Source organism: Chelon labrosus (assembly GCF_963514085.1).
Source record: "Chelon labrosus genome assembly, chromosome: 14".
Lineage (NCBI taxonomy): Eukaryota > Metazoa > Chordata > Actinopteri > Mugiliformes > Mugilidae > Chelon > Chelon labrosus.
In genome coordinates, this window is record NC_140347.1 from 8001146 (window position 1) to 8017358 (window position 16213).

General features: G+C 41.4%; 1 protein-coding gene across 2 annotated transcripts in view; it reads left to right on the plus strand.

Annotated features, from left to right (window-relative positions):
• ift172 (intraflagellar transport 172) overlaps positions 1-16213 on the plus strand; it is a gene marked incomplete at its 5' end in the record, with an annotated part of 51179 nt that overhangs the window by 14269 nt on the left and 20697 nt on the right. For both annotated transcript variants that reach the window (XM_084559917.1, XM_084559916.1), the window contains 11 exons: positions 745-857; positions 4668-4835; positions 6208-6344; positions 8473-8580; positions 10872-10956; positions 12188-12280; positions 12906-12983; positions 13449-13697; positions 14998-15076; positions 15227-15347; positions 15769-15913. In XM_084559917.1, coding sequence (XP_084416043.1) covers positions 745-857; positions 4668-4835; positions 6208-6344; positions 8473-8580; positions 10872-10956; positions 12188-12280; positions 12906-12983; positions 13449-13697; positions 14998-15076; positions 15227-15347; positions 15769-15913 — 1376 coding nt within the window. The remainder of the gene's footprint in view (positions 1-744; positions 858-4667; positions 4836-6207; positions 6345-8472; positions 8581-10871; positions 10957-12187; positions 12281-12905; positions 12984-13448; positions 13698-14997; positions 15077-15226; positions 15348-15768; positions 15914-16213) is intronic.

Here is a 16213-nt window from a genome sequence, read left to right on the forward strand (position 1 = left end):
AACCATCCTTGAAACATATTATTTGACGTGTATTTTAGTGTTTTAGTTTGGCCCAAGTCCCGCCCGCTAACATGGAGGGGGTGGAGCTTATCACCTATACTGCAGCCAGCCACCAGGGGGAGCTCTACTTGCTTTGGCTTCACTTTTAAAGGAGCTGCTTCTCCGTCCATCTTTATACAGTCTATGGTCTAAACTGCTGTTCTCACCTGTGCATATGACAATATCTTCATCAACGTCTTGAATCTGACAGACTGTAATAAAATTATGTGGTTTTCATTGACTTCACTTAGATTGTAATCTTTTAAAATAATCGTGCAGAAGTTCTCACAGGATTTATCTTAGTTTCGTGTTTTTAATCGAGCAAAAACCTGCTGCTTTAACAAAGTGTGTGAACTTTCTATAACCTCTGATGTTGCCCCCCTTATTCTCTTTTTCCGATTAATAAATTGGCACGGTATTAACCTCCTTAGCCATTACAGCTACAGCGTACTCCATTATTTTCATCCGCTGGACCACATTTATTGGACGATGCTCTGTTTTAATTAAAAAAAACTGTATAGGTCCCATGTGTCAGCAGAATATCAACTCTTTCCCAAGTGTGGATAACTTTTGAAAGTGCAGAAACTGCTCACTCTGCTGATAGGATTATGGAAATGTGTATAAGTATAGCTGCTGTAGAATAAAAGGCCAGCTTCAGACAGTGTGACTGCTGCTCGGTTAATCTGTCGGTTCTCCTCTCCTCAGTGGACTTGGCCGGAGGCTACAATCTGGGAACCATCAGCCACGACTCCAAGATCGACTGGCTGGAGCTCAACGAAACCGGACGCAAACTGCTGTTCAGGGACAAGAAGCTGCGGGTGAGAATGAAACATCAGCACCCCGAGGGATCGAGGTAGTGGAAACAATGAGGTGGAAAAACCCCAGAGGTGCTGAGGCAGAGGGGGCAAATGATAGACAAGAGGATGATTTGTAAAGTGGGGAGTAAAGTACAAAGATCTGTCCTCGGTCGGAGTCTGCACTTATAGCCACGTCCATCACCCAGAGTGTATGCCTCGTGGCTCTGTGTGGAACCATCATGGTCAGTGGTGGATGATGCCCTTTGGCACAGAGCGAAGGAAGGAAATTATATTTGTATGTTTAATAGTGGTGGTTTGCAGGTGCTTTTGACTTCTGACCACCTAAAACAAACCTCATTTTCGAAGAATAAACTTATGCCATTTAGAAAAAAAGATGAAAAACATATTATTTTGTAGCATAAATGTTTTTTTGCCATATTTTCTACAATAATTTTCGTCAGAATAGAAAAAATCCCAATAAACATGAGCACCTGGAAAATAAAATTATCTTAAGTATAAATGTTTTTCTGCTTTTCTATAGCGTTCATCTTCTGGCAGCTCCTTGCTCTGTGACGATTTTCCATCATTTATGTTTTTAGTTTTTCAAATGCATGAAAAAAAGTCTAAAACGAGAACCGGGTACAGATAATTTCTCATCTTTAGTTATTATTTCTGTGCTTGATTCTCGGTTAAAAAGTGAAAACATCCTGCAGGTTGATTACAGAAAATTAGAAGGAACACTAGTTTTATATTTATAGAAACTGACCCTTTCTTGTCTAATCCTGTCATCAAATGTGTTTTTCTTTTGTGGTCTACAACAGGATAAATCAATTTCACTGTCATACACTTTACTGCAGAAACAGAAAACATGTAGAAAAAGTCTTAAAGTCCGTCCACTACTGGGGCTGGCAGAGGCCTCGTGTGCTGGATAAGAGTGGCAGGAAGCTGTTGTCAGTAGTTGCCCCGGGGTAATGAAACAGTTTGATGTTTGTGCCTTGGGGCAAAGACGAGGAGAACTCTGGTAATTGGGAATCCTTCCTCGGCGGATTCTAACTTTCTGCCGTAGTGAGCCTTCCCAAGACATATAACAACATTTTTACAATTTTTTTTGTGTGTAAAATGAACTCTGGTTTGACGGACTGCGAAATATTTTATGACTTTAGAAAGAAGAAATGGAAAAGTGTGACGGTAATGAACCCTATAACTCCAAAAAGATCATATTTGATGCATAGGTTTCTGAGACCTGTCTAAAAACCTATTGTATAAGACTTGGTACTTGTCATCTGCCCCCTGGTGGATGTATCCAGGCACTGCAGCCAGTAGCAGGCTTTTGGCAGCCATTTCCAATATGGCTGCTTTCAAGTTTTTACTTTTCAGTTTTCTGCAGGAAAATCGTTGAAAAGATTCATTTTGAAAAGGTTACGGATATTTTGATATAAATATTTACTTTATCGAAGCTACCCACAATTCCTCCATACTTTATACATTATGTTTGAGTAAAATCGCGTTTAAAAGTTGTGTATCAAATATGATACAGCAGGTATATGTGGTAATTTACCAGTTTTTAATTACTTTGCCAATTTTTCTAATTTAAATTAAATTATTATTTAAAAGATTATAATGTAATCTTAAAATGTATGCATGAATTTATTCCATTTTAGTGGAATTTTTAGATATTTATATGTGATTCGGTAAGTATTGTCTTTTGTCGTCCTCACTTTACGCTGACACAATTAAATTACCCATATGAGATACAATAATATATATTTACCAATTTAGAGAAGAAATGGAGAGTATACAAACATTTGTTTTTCAGTCCAGAGAACTAAAACTGTGTTTTATTAGCGAAAGATTAAATAAAATGAAAACGATCTTGTTTGGGTAAAACAATGCAACCAAACCAACAGATATCTCTGAAACTTTCCAAATACAATGAGCAGTATTTTTATTTAATTTTTTTCCAGAATAAAAACTAATTGTGATCAATAAATTGGGTTAAAACAAGAAAAGATCTCTGTAAACACTGAGATCTCTACCTTATATTTTATCATGCACAGCCAATCTGTAGCAGTGACCGACTTAACTTCTATTCCTATCTTTTAACAAATTGCAGCCTCCCAGTAATGTCCTAACTGGACCTAATATAATTCCATGCACTTTACAATCTGGGAGAACTTTCAAACGCTTCCCCTTCCAGCGAGAAATAATAAAAAGTTGTAAAACAAATGTTTCATTAATTGAAAATCTCTTTCAAGTGAACTTATCAACAGTCTGCTCGTCCTCTCGGCCTTTACAGCTGAGCTCCAGGGTGAAACTATAGACGGAGCGTTATTAAAATTGGCGGTGGGAAGATATTAAGGTAGCTGATTACAACAGCAGGCGGCCCGTCATACTCACACATACATAAGGAGTTCTGGGGGAGCCTCTGCAGCTTATAGGCTATACCGTCCATAATCTCATCTCATCAATAGATTGCAATGTGAGTGTTCAGCGTAAAGTTAATCAACTTTGTTCGGATCTAATGGGTTTAATTATGCTAATGTAAAGCTAAACTTCACTGGAGCTCACATATCAAACATCAAAATACTCAAAGGAGGAGTGTTAATTCATAATATTCATCTTTAGAGATGTTACAGCAGCAAAATATTCGGCTATAAAGAGAAAAGTCATCAAAAGTAGGAACATAAGTTTAACGAAAAGAGATGGTCCCTAAAGTAAAGTGCTGCATGAAGAAACATAGTGGAAGATGGTCTTAATATTTGTTATAGCCGACAATATATCTGTCTGTATCTCAAGAAATGTACTTATTTATCACTTCATTCTTTTCAATAACAGTACAGTACTTCTACTGGAGTTGTCAGTATTCATGATATTCATTAAATCTGTGTTGTAAATTCAACCTTCACCACATCTACCTTGTGGGGTTTTTCACTTAACGGCCTTCGTATCGTATCGTATCGTATCGTATCGTATCAAACTTCTACTTTTTGCCGTTGCATCGTATCGTATCGTATCGTATCATATCGAACTTGTACTTTTTGCCATTGTATCGTATTGTATCATATTGTATCGTGTCATATCATATCGAACTTGTACTTTTTGCCGTTGTATCGGATCATATTGTATCGGATCGGATCGGATCGAACTTGTACTTTTTGCTGTTGTGTCGTATCATATTGTATCGGATCGGATCGGATCGAACTTGTACTTTCTGCCGTTGTATTGTATCATATTGTATCGGATCGGATCGGATCAAACTTGTACTTTTTGCCATTGTATCGTATCGTATCGTATCATATCGAACTTGTACTTTTTGCCATCGTATCGTATCGTATCATATCATATCGAACTTGTACTTTTTGCCATGGTATCGTATCATATTGGATCGGATCGGATCTGATTGGATCGGATCAAACCTGTGCTTTTTGCAGTCATGTAGCATCTCATCGAACATGTACTTTTTGAGCTGTCATTTCATATTGAATCGTATCATATCATATCATTACCAGTTCTTTTTGCACTTTCATATCATCTCCTATCGTTTCATATCGTACCATAACTTTTTGCACCGTTGTATTTTATGTAACTAGTGTCATAGTTACTGTTACTTCCTCTTGTCCTATGATTATAGAATCTTGGTCAACATATTAAAAAAATCTGTATTTGTACAGAATTAAAGTAAGATACAATGCGAAGCTAAGCTAAGATGGACAGCGAGATGAGAGACGTGTCACCTAACTCTCCAAGCTTTTTCTTTAACTCTGTCGGACCGTTTGTTGGCGGTGAAATTAACCGTTTCTCCATCTCCTCGTCCTTCTCTCTCCTCCTCAGCTCCATCTGTACGACATAGAGTCCGCCGTGAAGACCACACTGCTGAGTTTCTGCTCTTACGTCCAGTGGGTGCCCGGCAGCGATGTGGTGGTGGCCCAAAACAGGGGGAACCTCTGCATTTGGTACAGCATCGACAGCCCAGAGAGCATCACCATGTTCCCAATAAAGGTGAGACTTTTTGTATGTGTGAGTGGTCACATGTCTATATTAACGAAAGGCTAAAACAATAGGCTGCTTTTAGGATTTCGCATTGATGCTTTAATGCAAATGCAAATGCAAAAGCAGTGGTATTCCCTTTCACAACTGCATTAGAATAACCACAAAATCAGTGAAATTGGTTAAATTTAATCTTAAAACATTTCAGATGGAAAAGTTCCAAATTCCAGACCAGTCAAAGTTTGGCGGTGATATTTTTTTAAATAGTTGGCGTGTTTTTATACCCAAACCGCATGTTTTTTTTACTTTTACTTTCCTCCAGCTCTGCGTCTCTTTGCTCCTGGTGATACCAACGAAGCACCATTTTTTATTTAATAATTTTTATTTTTTTGTGCTGCTGTCCTGGAGCAGTTAGTTGCCCTTGGCATGCACAAGGTTTTGAAACTTGCTTGTGTAACAGTTGCTGGTATTTTCATTAATAATAAAAGCCAGGCAGAGCAGCCTCCCATGTGCACGCCGTTGGACGGATTTCTGCGTTTGCAGAGTGCGGGATCTTGCAGACAAATATCAAAACTGATTTGATATTTGCAGCAAGTTTCCTCATCAGGGCTAAACGCTATTTAATAATTAATAGGCGAGTGTTTCTGGTAGCAGGGTGGCGCATGATTGACTGACAACCTGAGGAAGCATTTTTATGGTAATGATAGGTCATGTCATCCAGTGCAACAAACAGTGTGTATAACAATCAGCCATAACATTATGACCTCTGACAGGTGAAGTGATTATCTGGTTGTCATGGCACCTGTCAGTGGGAGGGATTTATTAGGCAGAAAGTCAACATTTCGTCCTCAAACCTGATGTAAGAAGGAGGAAAAATGGACGAGTGGAAGGATTTGAGAGACAAGAAGTAGCATTAATGTAAGGTATCGAAGGAAGAATACTCATAAATGGCTCCAGTTTTATTACTGATGCATAAATACCAATATACAAGTAGCATTTTGCTGTTGCAGAACAGTAATTCAAACTATAAATCTTATCTTTTAAATGCCATATCTGTCAAGAAGATTCACTAAGTGTACAAAATGTGAAGTAGAAGTATAAAGGAGCATGAAAGCAAAACGCATGCACCCTACAGGGAGACATCGTGGCTCTAGTAGGAAAGATATCAAAGGAAAAATATTCATAAATGACCCCTGTGAGTGTTTGATTATCATTATTTATGCATAAATATTAATGTAAAAGTAGCATTTTGCTGTTTGAGTTGGTCAAAGTAAACCTAATTATAAGCACTTTACTGCTGATTGTCTCAACCTGATCTTATCTTTTAAATGCAAAATCTGTTGAATAATTTCTGAAATGGATAAAATTCTTATGCACCACACAGGGAGACATCGTGGACCTGGAAAGAGCCGACGGAAAGACGGACGTGGTCGTGACAGAAGGCGTCAACGCGGTGACGTACACGCTGGACGAAGGCCTCATTGAGTTCGGCACCGCCGTTGACGACGGAGACTACGACAGGTACGCTCAGACCCCCGTCCAAATGACGAATGCGGCGCTGGTCCGAGCATCTGTCCCGTCCCCTCCTCGCGCTCGTTGCCTTTCTGGGTCGGAGGCGAGGCGACAGCAGGGCGAGCAGAACAGGCCAGATGTCCTTTTATCCGGCAGCTTCCTCCAGCTCTTCACGAGTATTTCCTCAGCACTCCCAGGCCAGCTGGGACATATAATCCACCCCTTCACTGTGTCATAACTTGAACACCTCAGAAATCATTGCGAAGCCTCCTCATCAGATGGAGTGTGTGATTATAATTGACCTCTTTTGTTTTGGAGGAGCAGCAACTGAAGTCTTTTACTATTTACAATGAATTTTCACAGGTCAAAACCTTCTATATAACAACGTTAAATGCATTGTTTGATCTGATAAATCTATCGATCCATTTCCTGCCACTTATTCCATTCCAGGTTAAGTTTATAACTAGTAATTATTGGCTTTGTCTCTACTGGTCTGCATACTTTGGCTGTTATAACCGTGATAGATGAAAAGAGGTACAGAATTTGTATTTTCTGTGGTATTAAAATGTTTTAGATGTAATGAATCCTGCAACGTATCGTATCATATCGTATGGAACTGGTACTTTTTGCCATCGCATCGCATTGTATCGTATCATATCGTATGGAACTGGTACTTTTTGCCATCGCATCGCATCGTATCGTATCGCATCGTATCGTATCGTATCTACCTTGTACCTTATGCCGTCGTATCGTATCAAACTTTTTGCCGGTGTATCATATCGTATGGAACTGGTACTTTCTGCCATCGTATCGTGTCGTATCTAACTTGTACCTTATGCCGTCGTATCGCATCGAACTGTATCGTATCGTATGGAACTGGTTCTTTTTGCCATCATATTGTATCGTATCATATCGCATCGCATGATATCGTATCGAACTTGTACTTTTTGCCATCGTATCGTTTCGCGTTGTATCAAACTTGTACTTTTTGCCATTGTATCGTATCATATCTATAGTATGGAACTGGTACTTTTTGCCATCGTATCGTGTCGCATCGTATCGTATCGTATCGTATCTAACTTGTACCTCATGCCGTCGTATCGCATCGAACTTTTTGCCGTTGTATCGTATCGTATGGAACTGGTACTTTCTGCCATCGTATCGTATCGTATCATATCGTATCGCATCGCATCGCATCGCATCACATTGTATCGTATCGTATGGAACTGGTACTTCCTGCCATCGTATCGTATCGTATCGTATCGCATTGTATCGTATAACTTGTACCTTTTGCCGTCGTATCACATCAAACTTGTACTTTTTGCTCTGTCGTTTCATATTGAATCGTATCGTTACTAGTTTCATATCATACCATAACTTTGTGCACCGTTGTATTGTATGTAACTAGTGTCATAGTTACTGTTGCTTCCTCTTGTCCTTGGTCAACATATTAAAAAAGTCTGTATTTGTACAGAATTAAAGTAAGATATAATGCTAAGCTAAGCTAAGCTAACAGTCATGGATGAGAGACGTGTTATTAAAAGGGGTTTTAAAATGTTTTAGATGCAATAAATTCTGCAAAAAACCTGTTAGAAAACAAAGACTGACTTGATAAAGCCAATGTCACTGTCTGAATTTGCCCGATCGTCACATGAATCTCTGAATCAAACGCCGACCAGTACCTACTTTGATTCGTTTATCATTTGACGTAACACAGTAAACAAACAAAAAAGTAAACCTAAATTTATGCCTCTGCGTCTGACACAATAACATACAACTACGTCTCTGTGTCGTCTGTCTCCTTATTTAATCCCCAACTGACTTCTTGATGTGGAGATCAGGTTTTCTGGTTGGTAATAGCACTTTTTTGACCCTGGCTGACGATTATTTGGTTGTCCTGCTGCAGAATGAAGCTGCAGCAATCAGAAGCCTCCCTGATATATCCAGGACATCAGTGCCACAAAAACACTTGACTGCGACCCCTGAAATACAACTCTGACCCTTTACCAAGCAGACTCTGCAGCAGACTATTGTAACTCAGCATTTCAGGAGTTTATCTGCAACAGAGAAATACTTGCCCTGAAGACTCCTTTGTTACCTGGCTTTGCTTTACTTGTATGTGTGTGTGTGTTGACAGAGCCACAGCATTCCTCGAGACTCTGGAGATGTCACCAGAGACTGAAGCCATGTGGAAGACACTCAGCAAGCTGGCTGTAGAGGCTCGCCAGCTGCACATTGCAGAAAGGTCAGCGAGATGCACACACACTCACAAAGCCCTTTAAAACTAATGTTCTTGTCTCCGAACTAATTACATTCACTATCAGTCCTTATTGTAACTGATCTTTGGCGCTGAGGAGGAAGAGGGCACCTTCGTTACCTGGAATAAAGGAATGCGCTCTAGGACACATACACACACAGTGTTTCCATCACTTTACATTGACTTACATTCATTTGCTTCAAGGTAGCGACGCTACCGGCAATGAAGGTTGACGTAATGTCACCTCTTGTCCCCTGTGGTGCTAGAACCAAGACTTTTCACAGTATGCATTCTTACCTTGGGCAACGTTATTGGAAAACATTGCGTACGTTTCCATTCTGATGACACCCAGATGAAACACATGAGTTAGTTGAACATTCAAGCATGCTTAAAGGTAGCGACACATCAAACCAAAACATCAAATAACTACCAACAACGAAGGCAGACTGTGACGCCACATCACGTCACCTGAACACACCACAAGGACTATAGCCAGTCACCATCTTACGCATATGTCTGGTGCGTATGTGAAAGGAAATAACTCCAGGAAACTAGGGGCATTTATCAATACCAAGTATGCAAACTCCAGATAATCGTATTTGGTAGTTTGGACTTGACGAGGTTGATTGGAGGGCCGTCATTCTGTAGTTGGAGCACAGGCGTACTTGATGGTGCCCTCAAAATGCATTATGGCCGTGCTTGGTCAGATGCATACTTTGAATTGGAACTGTACATAGGCAGCAACTGATGGTGTTTCACAAGAACACACTGAAGTACCAACAAGAACACGCTGATAGAGAACAGGAGAGGAGCTACAATTAGCTTGGAGGCTAGGAAGCTAGGAAAGAGCCATTATCAGCTCGGAGTCTACGAAGCTAGGAAGAGTTACTATTAGCTTGGAGGCTAGGAAGCTAAGAAGAGCCATTATTGTCTTGGAGTCTACGAAGCTAGGAAGAGTTACTATTAGCTTGGAGGCTAGGAAGCTAAGAAGAGCCATTATTGTCTTGGAGTCTACGAAGCTAGGAAGAGCTACTATTAGCTTGGAGGCTAGGAAGCTAGGAAGCGCTACTATTAGCTTGGAGGCTCGGAAGCTAGGAAGAGCTACTATTAGCTTGGAGTCTATGAAGCTAGGAAGAGCTACTATTAGCTTTGAGTCTATGAAGCTAGGAAGAGCTACTATTAGCTTGGAGACTAGGAAGGTAGGAAGAGCTATAAACTGTCGTACCGATGCAGTTCATTTATTGTAGATGCTCATGTTGTTCTAAATATATTCCTGTCTTTGAAAGTTTAGATTAGATAAATATGTAAAACGGGAAAAGTCTTCTGTCTCACCAACTCAGTCAGCTGCTGATTCAACATGTTAAACAGGGGTTCAATTAGTGCCGTCGGTGAGGGACACGGCAGGAAAAATACTTCGACAGACGTTCAGGCGTCCCCAACGAGTGTAAAATGGCCCCAAAGACCCTACCTGTAGCTACTACTTGTCTTTATCCCGACCTTAAACTAAATTTTCAATGTAGAATTTAATAATTTATGTAGTGGGGACTGGATTTTTTGTCCCGCAGAAGAGAATCAGGTCCCCATAATATGACTGAGAGACCAGATTCATGTCCCCACAACGTAAGTAAAACAAGTGTACTTGTACACTCGCAGAGCAGATGGCTGTGTCCCAGCCTGACCTCCTCCTCTAACTTCATTTATCATCAAAGACAGTTTTTAATTTTCTATCATTTTCTCCCTCTCTGTCTCTCTCCCTCCATCTTTATTTCTCTCTGTTTTGAGAAACCTTTCAAATTTGAATCCTCTGTCATTAATAATGCATACGGCGTTCGTTAGGCATCGGCTCGATTTGCATAAATCATGAAATCGGGGAAGGAAACGGGTTTTGTCTGGAGTGGATAATGTTAATGAGGGAGGGGAGCGATGTTAATGAGGGAGCGAGTAAGAGTCAGACAGAAGGAGTTTTTTAACTTTTTTTTATCTTTCATGACTTGTTCATTAATCTGATGCAACTGTTCAGAGAGAGTTGGCAATAAAGTGGCCCGATGCTAAGATGTGCCTTTTGCATATCTCAGCCCTTCAAAGTATCCACGGGCTAATTAGACAAAAACTCTAATTTATCTTAGCTCATTGTGTGAACAGGTTTTCTGTTTTTACCTTCACTGAGCTGAATGTGTTTCCTTTTTTTTTTTTTTAGTTTCATTTGTTCTTTCCGTCCTCCTCTGCTGTCTTAATTGCGTGCCTCCTCTTTGTGGTTTTCCTTCCCTCACTCTTTGCAGGTGCTTTGCCGCTCTCGGCGACGTCTCGACCGTTCGATTCCTCCACCAAACCAACCAGATCGCCGACAAAGTCTCACAAGAAATGGTTTGTTTTCTTCCCATTGACCTACACTGATGTGCAGCAGCTTTACACATTTGGCAATTTTCACGCAGCAAAACCGAATAATTCAGCGCTTGCTTTAATCATTAATGCTTCTCACGACGGAAACACAGAAGACTCAAACTCTTTGCTGGAGTCCATATTAATGAAATTCATTACAGCCGAATATTACTGATTTCCTCCTTTTACACACAATGTAAAAAATGCAGCATTGCAATTACTGAAGTGGCTTAAAATATCCCATAGTGTAGTACAGTGCCTCAACGGTGCAACAAATCTGCAACAAAGGCAACTGTTGGCCAGAAACTTTCCAGACTGAAGGTGTGTTTGTTCAGACCTTGCATTAACATGTGACCTGTGCAATCCCAAACGCAAGTGGCCGACTTTAGGTACCTGTGTTCCCACCTGGCATTAAAATGGATGTCTCATGTCCTAAGCCAGGACAGACATAATCTCTAATGGCGACATGTCGCTAATGGCAGTTTCTACTCCTGTATCAGGCATGACTTAGGCAGATGCTATGTATTTTCGAGCAAGCTGCAAGTCTTTCTTGTTATTATTTATTTATCTATCACTGCCCCCGACGTTAGTTATTTTACTACATGCACAAACCTCAGATAATCAACACGTTCCCCGCTGAGCTGATTGAAGCAGTGAAAGAAAAGTATGCACACCTGCACTTTAAGCTTCAACGTAAGGTCTGAACGGATTCAGTCCACCTCCCCCGATTAGAGAGGGGTTCTCAAATTTGAGTTCTGACCTAAAAGAATCTCAGTAGGCCTAAAGGACAGGTCTTCTTTGAAGACAACAACATTGACGTTTTACGTAGAAAACGTACGGTTTGAAAAAGGAGTACAACTGCATAAAGCCTTTCTGATCAAGGGAGTTGGACTGAGGCACCACTTGTTAGCCACTCACAACACCGTCTTCTAAAAAAAGAGTCTTTCTGGCCGTTAATGAGTCGTCAGAGAACCACTAATCTTACAAAGAAGGTACCTCCCAGGTTAATCTGAACAGCATCATCTGAGTCTGAGTGAATATCTAGTTGTTAACTGAACTAGGACACCACCCAGATATGTTTCAAATGAAAATCCGAAACCTCCACTGTCTTCAAGACAACTCAAACAAGTCCACTCTGCTTTGTTTTGCACACGTAACAACCCGGATTACTGAGAACTTTCACAGATGTGTGTGTTGTGTGTGTTTTAATTTTTAGGGAGACAACGGGGCGACATTCTACCAAGTCCAAGCCCACGTGGCCATGCTGGACAAGAACTTTAAGCTGGCTGAGATGCACTACGTGGAGCAGGTTGGTGCCTCACACAAAGCTTGTGTAGACCCAAAAGTTGGGGACAGAATGATTCTGGTGGTCAGAGTGAGCAAAGAACGACCTTTCGCACCTACAGAATCGCCAGTTAACCTAACACGCATGTCTTTTGGCTGAGCATCCTGAGAAAACACAAGGAGAACATTAAAATCCCGCACAGAAAAGCACTAGTCGTCCACCACGTCCAGACCCGGAACCTTCTTAATGTGAAGCAACAATGCTAACCCTGGAAGACACTCCAACTTTTCCCTGCCCACATTTCTTTGTGGCGGAATCTGGAGTCTCTTTATTGGGAACTGATTATGCTCCAGCAAGGATCTGCTGGGCCAGTCGAGTCGTTTGGGCGGGGTTTGTTACATGATGAACAGAAGAGTAACACCAACATAGAAATTTACGTCATTTGAGCCCTGTGGAGTTGAACTTGTTTACTGCTAAATAGCTCTGACTGGTTGTTGGACTGTCCAGTTATCTGTACTGTTTGAAACCTGCCTCATAATGAAATCTAGATGTTGTGTAAAGTGATATCAAGGAGTCTTAACACAACAGACTGATATTTCACTTCATATTTTTGCAAGATTAAGTCAAACACGTTTCTGATTTGCTGCAGAACGCCATCGAAGAAGCCATAGAGATGTATCAGGAGCTCCACATGTGGGACGACTGCATTGCCGTGGCTGAAGCCAAGGTAACATTAAACTTGCTGGAGTCCAAGTTTGCATCATCTCAGCCAGTGTTTCATGGATATCCTTGCAATTCTTCTTTGAGGCCCAGAAGGGAGTCACTAACAGACTCAATCTACCACTCTACCAAAACCCATGGACTTGATTCCAAACAAACAAACAAAAGACTATGAGTTTAGAGGATCTCTGTGTAATTTTGATCAAGAATAAGTAAATTACTTTGTAAATTACTGTCTTGAATGTGACGACATGGGCGAATCTGTTGTCAAGTAGGTTTTTGGGTGTCTAATTCATAGGCGTGCCCAGCTGATATGACTAAGGGTAGAACATGGAGTTATCTGTTGAGTATTCTTTTTGAGTCTAGCTGACAGTGATATAGTATACAAGACGGCTCAATAAATGTTAATCGGTCGGCTGCTGATAAATTATAACCGACCCCAATCTCAACCCTCAACCCCGAATCGCCACAGGGCCACCCGGAGCTGAACAACCTGCGTGGGAACTACTACCAGTGGTTGACGGAGACGGGTCAGGACGAGAAGGCCGGCGAGGTGAAGGAGAGCGAGGGAGACTACCAGGGCGCCATCAACCTCTACCTGAAAGCGGGACTGCCGGCCAAAGCCGCCCGCCTGGCCATCAGCCGGCCGGAGATCGGCAACAACAGCGAGACCGTCGGTCGAATCGCCGCCAGCCTCATCAAGGGGGAATTTTATGAGAGAGTGAGTTGATTTCTCTTCTCTGTCTGATTTTAATAGAGGGGTTCTCTCTCTAGCCCTCACAGATACCAGGAGATAGGTATGAGCGACAGTGCTCTTTGTTATTTTCAGTTTAACACTCTTGTCTCCCTCCATCTGTCGGTTTATTCCGTGTCTATTTTTTTTATGTTTTTGTAGCCTGAAAACTCACTTTCCCTTCCTCTGGCCATCTGTGTTTGCGTAACAGGTGAAAAAGAGGTTTGGAAAGAGCGACTGAAGCTTCAGAGCAGAAATTTGTCACCGTCTCCCGGTGGTGTAGGGTGTCATCAGTTTAGGTGTTTGAAAGTCGATAATTGGGATTTAACTGGAAGTAGCTAAAATTACTTCCAGGCTGATTTCAGTATTTTGGAGGGATCCCATGTTCTTCCTTGCTTTTTGGTGCCGGCTCGCTAGAAAAGGCACTGAATTAGCCAGTGAAGATTCTCAGTCAGTCAGGTTATGGTATATCTAAAACAAAAGTTAAACAAAGACGTCTGGTTTTCCCGAAGATGTTTCACCCAACGTTATGTAATCGCCAGCTATGAGCTATGAGTCCAACTTGAAGTATTGGCCCGCTACAATCCCAAAAGTATATGGACGCTGAACCCAACAACCAGAGACTAAAAACACGCCACAGAATCGAAAGTACGTGGACACGTAAACGTTTCTTTTATATGTGACCATAGTTGAACTTGGATTTTCTTCCAGTTCACCCAAAAGAGCTTTAGTGAAGCCTTATAGTCGCTTTTAATATTGCCAACCACTTCATCATGAAGGTGTTGGATGCGGTTAGCTGGCCGCTAGCAGCACAGTAAAGCAGTTAGCCTAGCTTGGTAGCCTTAGCCAGTAGCATGGTAGCGTCAAGTTAGCTGGCCGTGTTTCACTCAACCCACGCCCCACACCTATGCCCATTTTTGGATTACCCGCGAGGGGTTGGAGTCAGCCAAGATGGCGTCCGCTTTGCCTGCTCGCTTTGAGCTTCAGACCTTCTCCTTAGAAATCCAATGGGCGACGTCACTCGGGTCTTTTTCCATCTTTCAGTGGTCATCATATGGACCCGACTTTTGTAGAAGAATATTATTGTAGCATTTAACTTCATACCCCCGCAACCCTTAACAGGAATAAGCGGGTAAAGAAGATGAAGAAGAAGATTTAACTTCATCGGGCCAGAGAGTATTTGACCAAACCTTGAAAAACAAAAATATAATGACTTATTCTGAATTATTAGATTATCATAATGTGTAAAATGTTGGTAAAAGGAAGTATGTCTTTGTTTTCCAACCAGGCAGGAGATCTGTATGATAAGATCAGGAACAACCAGAGAGCGCTGGAGTGCTACTGCAAAGGAGGCGCCTTCAGGAAAGGTAAAAACTGTTATGTAGCATGGAAACACCAGTTCTACACGTGGGCTTGACAGATCTTGGTTAAACCAAGCGACAGTGTGTTGGACCACATCGCCGAGTGTTCAGTAACTTGTCTGAGGTTAAAGTTTTCTCCATCCCGTTTCCCCGTAGCGGTGGAGCTGGCTCGCGTTGCCTTCCCTGCCGAGGTGGTGAAGTTGGAGGAGGCCTGGGGAGACTACCTCGTCCAGCAGAAACAGATGGACGCCGCCATCAACCACTTCATTGAAGCAGGGTATGTAGTGTAGCAAGGGGAGAGATATGGACAGATGGAGAGATGGAGGAAAAATGACTCAAAAAAACAAAAAAACAAAACAGTCCAACAGCGATGGCCAACACTTCTTTAAATCATCACTAGGACAATGACAGATAGAGAGATGAGAAGAGGTATATTTAAATATTTTATGTTGATGCCCAACAATAATAAACTGAGACAGGTAATCAGTGCCCAGATTTTTATTCTCTCCAAGTTGAAAAATGGTAAAAAGTTTTTCTACTGCCAGGAAAGTTTTAGGTTACACATCAGATCTTGTTCAACTTTAATCTAAACCGAAGAGGCCTTGATGGAAAAAAAAGCCTAACTGAGTGAAATCTCATAAATGCACAAACCCATATCACAGAAGCGTGATTAAATGTCTCTATTGTCGTCCTCTCAGCTGCACCGTTAAAGCGATCGAGGCGGCCATCGCAGCTCGTCAGTGGAAGAAAGCGGTCCACATCCTGGAGTTACAGGAGGACCCGTCGGCTCGGAAGTACTACGTGAAGATAGCTCAGCACTACGCCTCCATGCAGGATTATGAGGTGAGGAAGGAGGAGGGAGTTAAAAGGGGGGAGGGCGAAACACAAATGAAAAAGAGAAGAAGACAAGAAGGAGGAAGTCAATTAATTGGAAGACAGTTTACTGGAATAACATATTCGTATTCCAAGGAAGCTATGAGGAACATTGAAAATGAGCTTTTCATTTTAAATTTTAAAAGTTTTATTCATATATTGTCGTAGTCCCTTGTTTTATGTGTTCAAGGACATATCCTGGTCAAAAGTAACTCCAAGGATTCTCACTCTAGGACTGGAGGCCCACGATAATACCATCCAGAACACTCT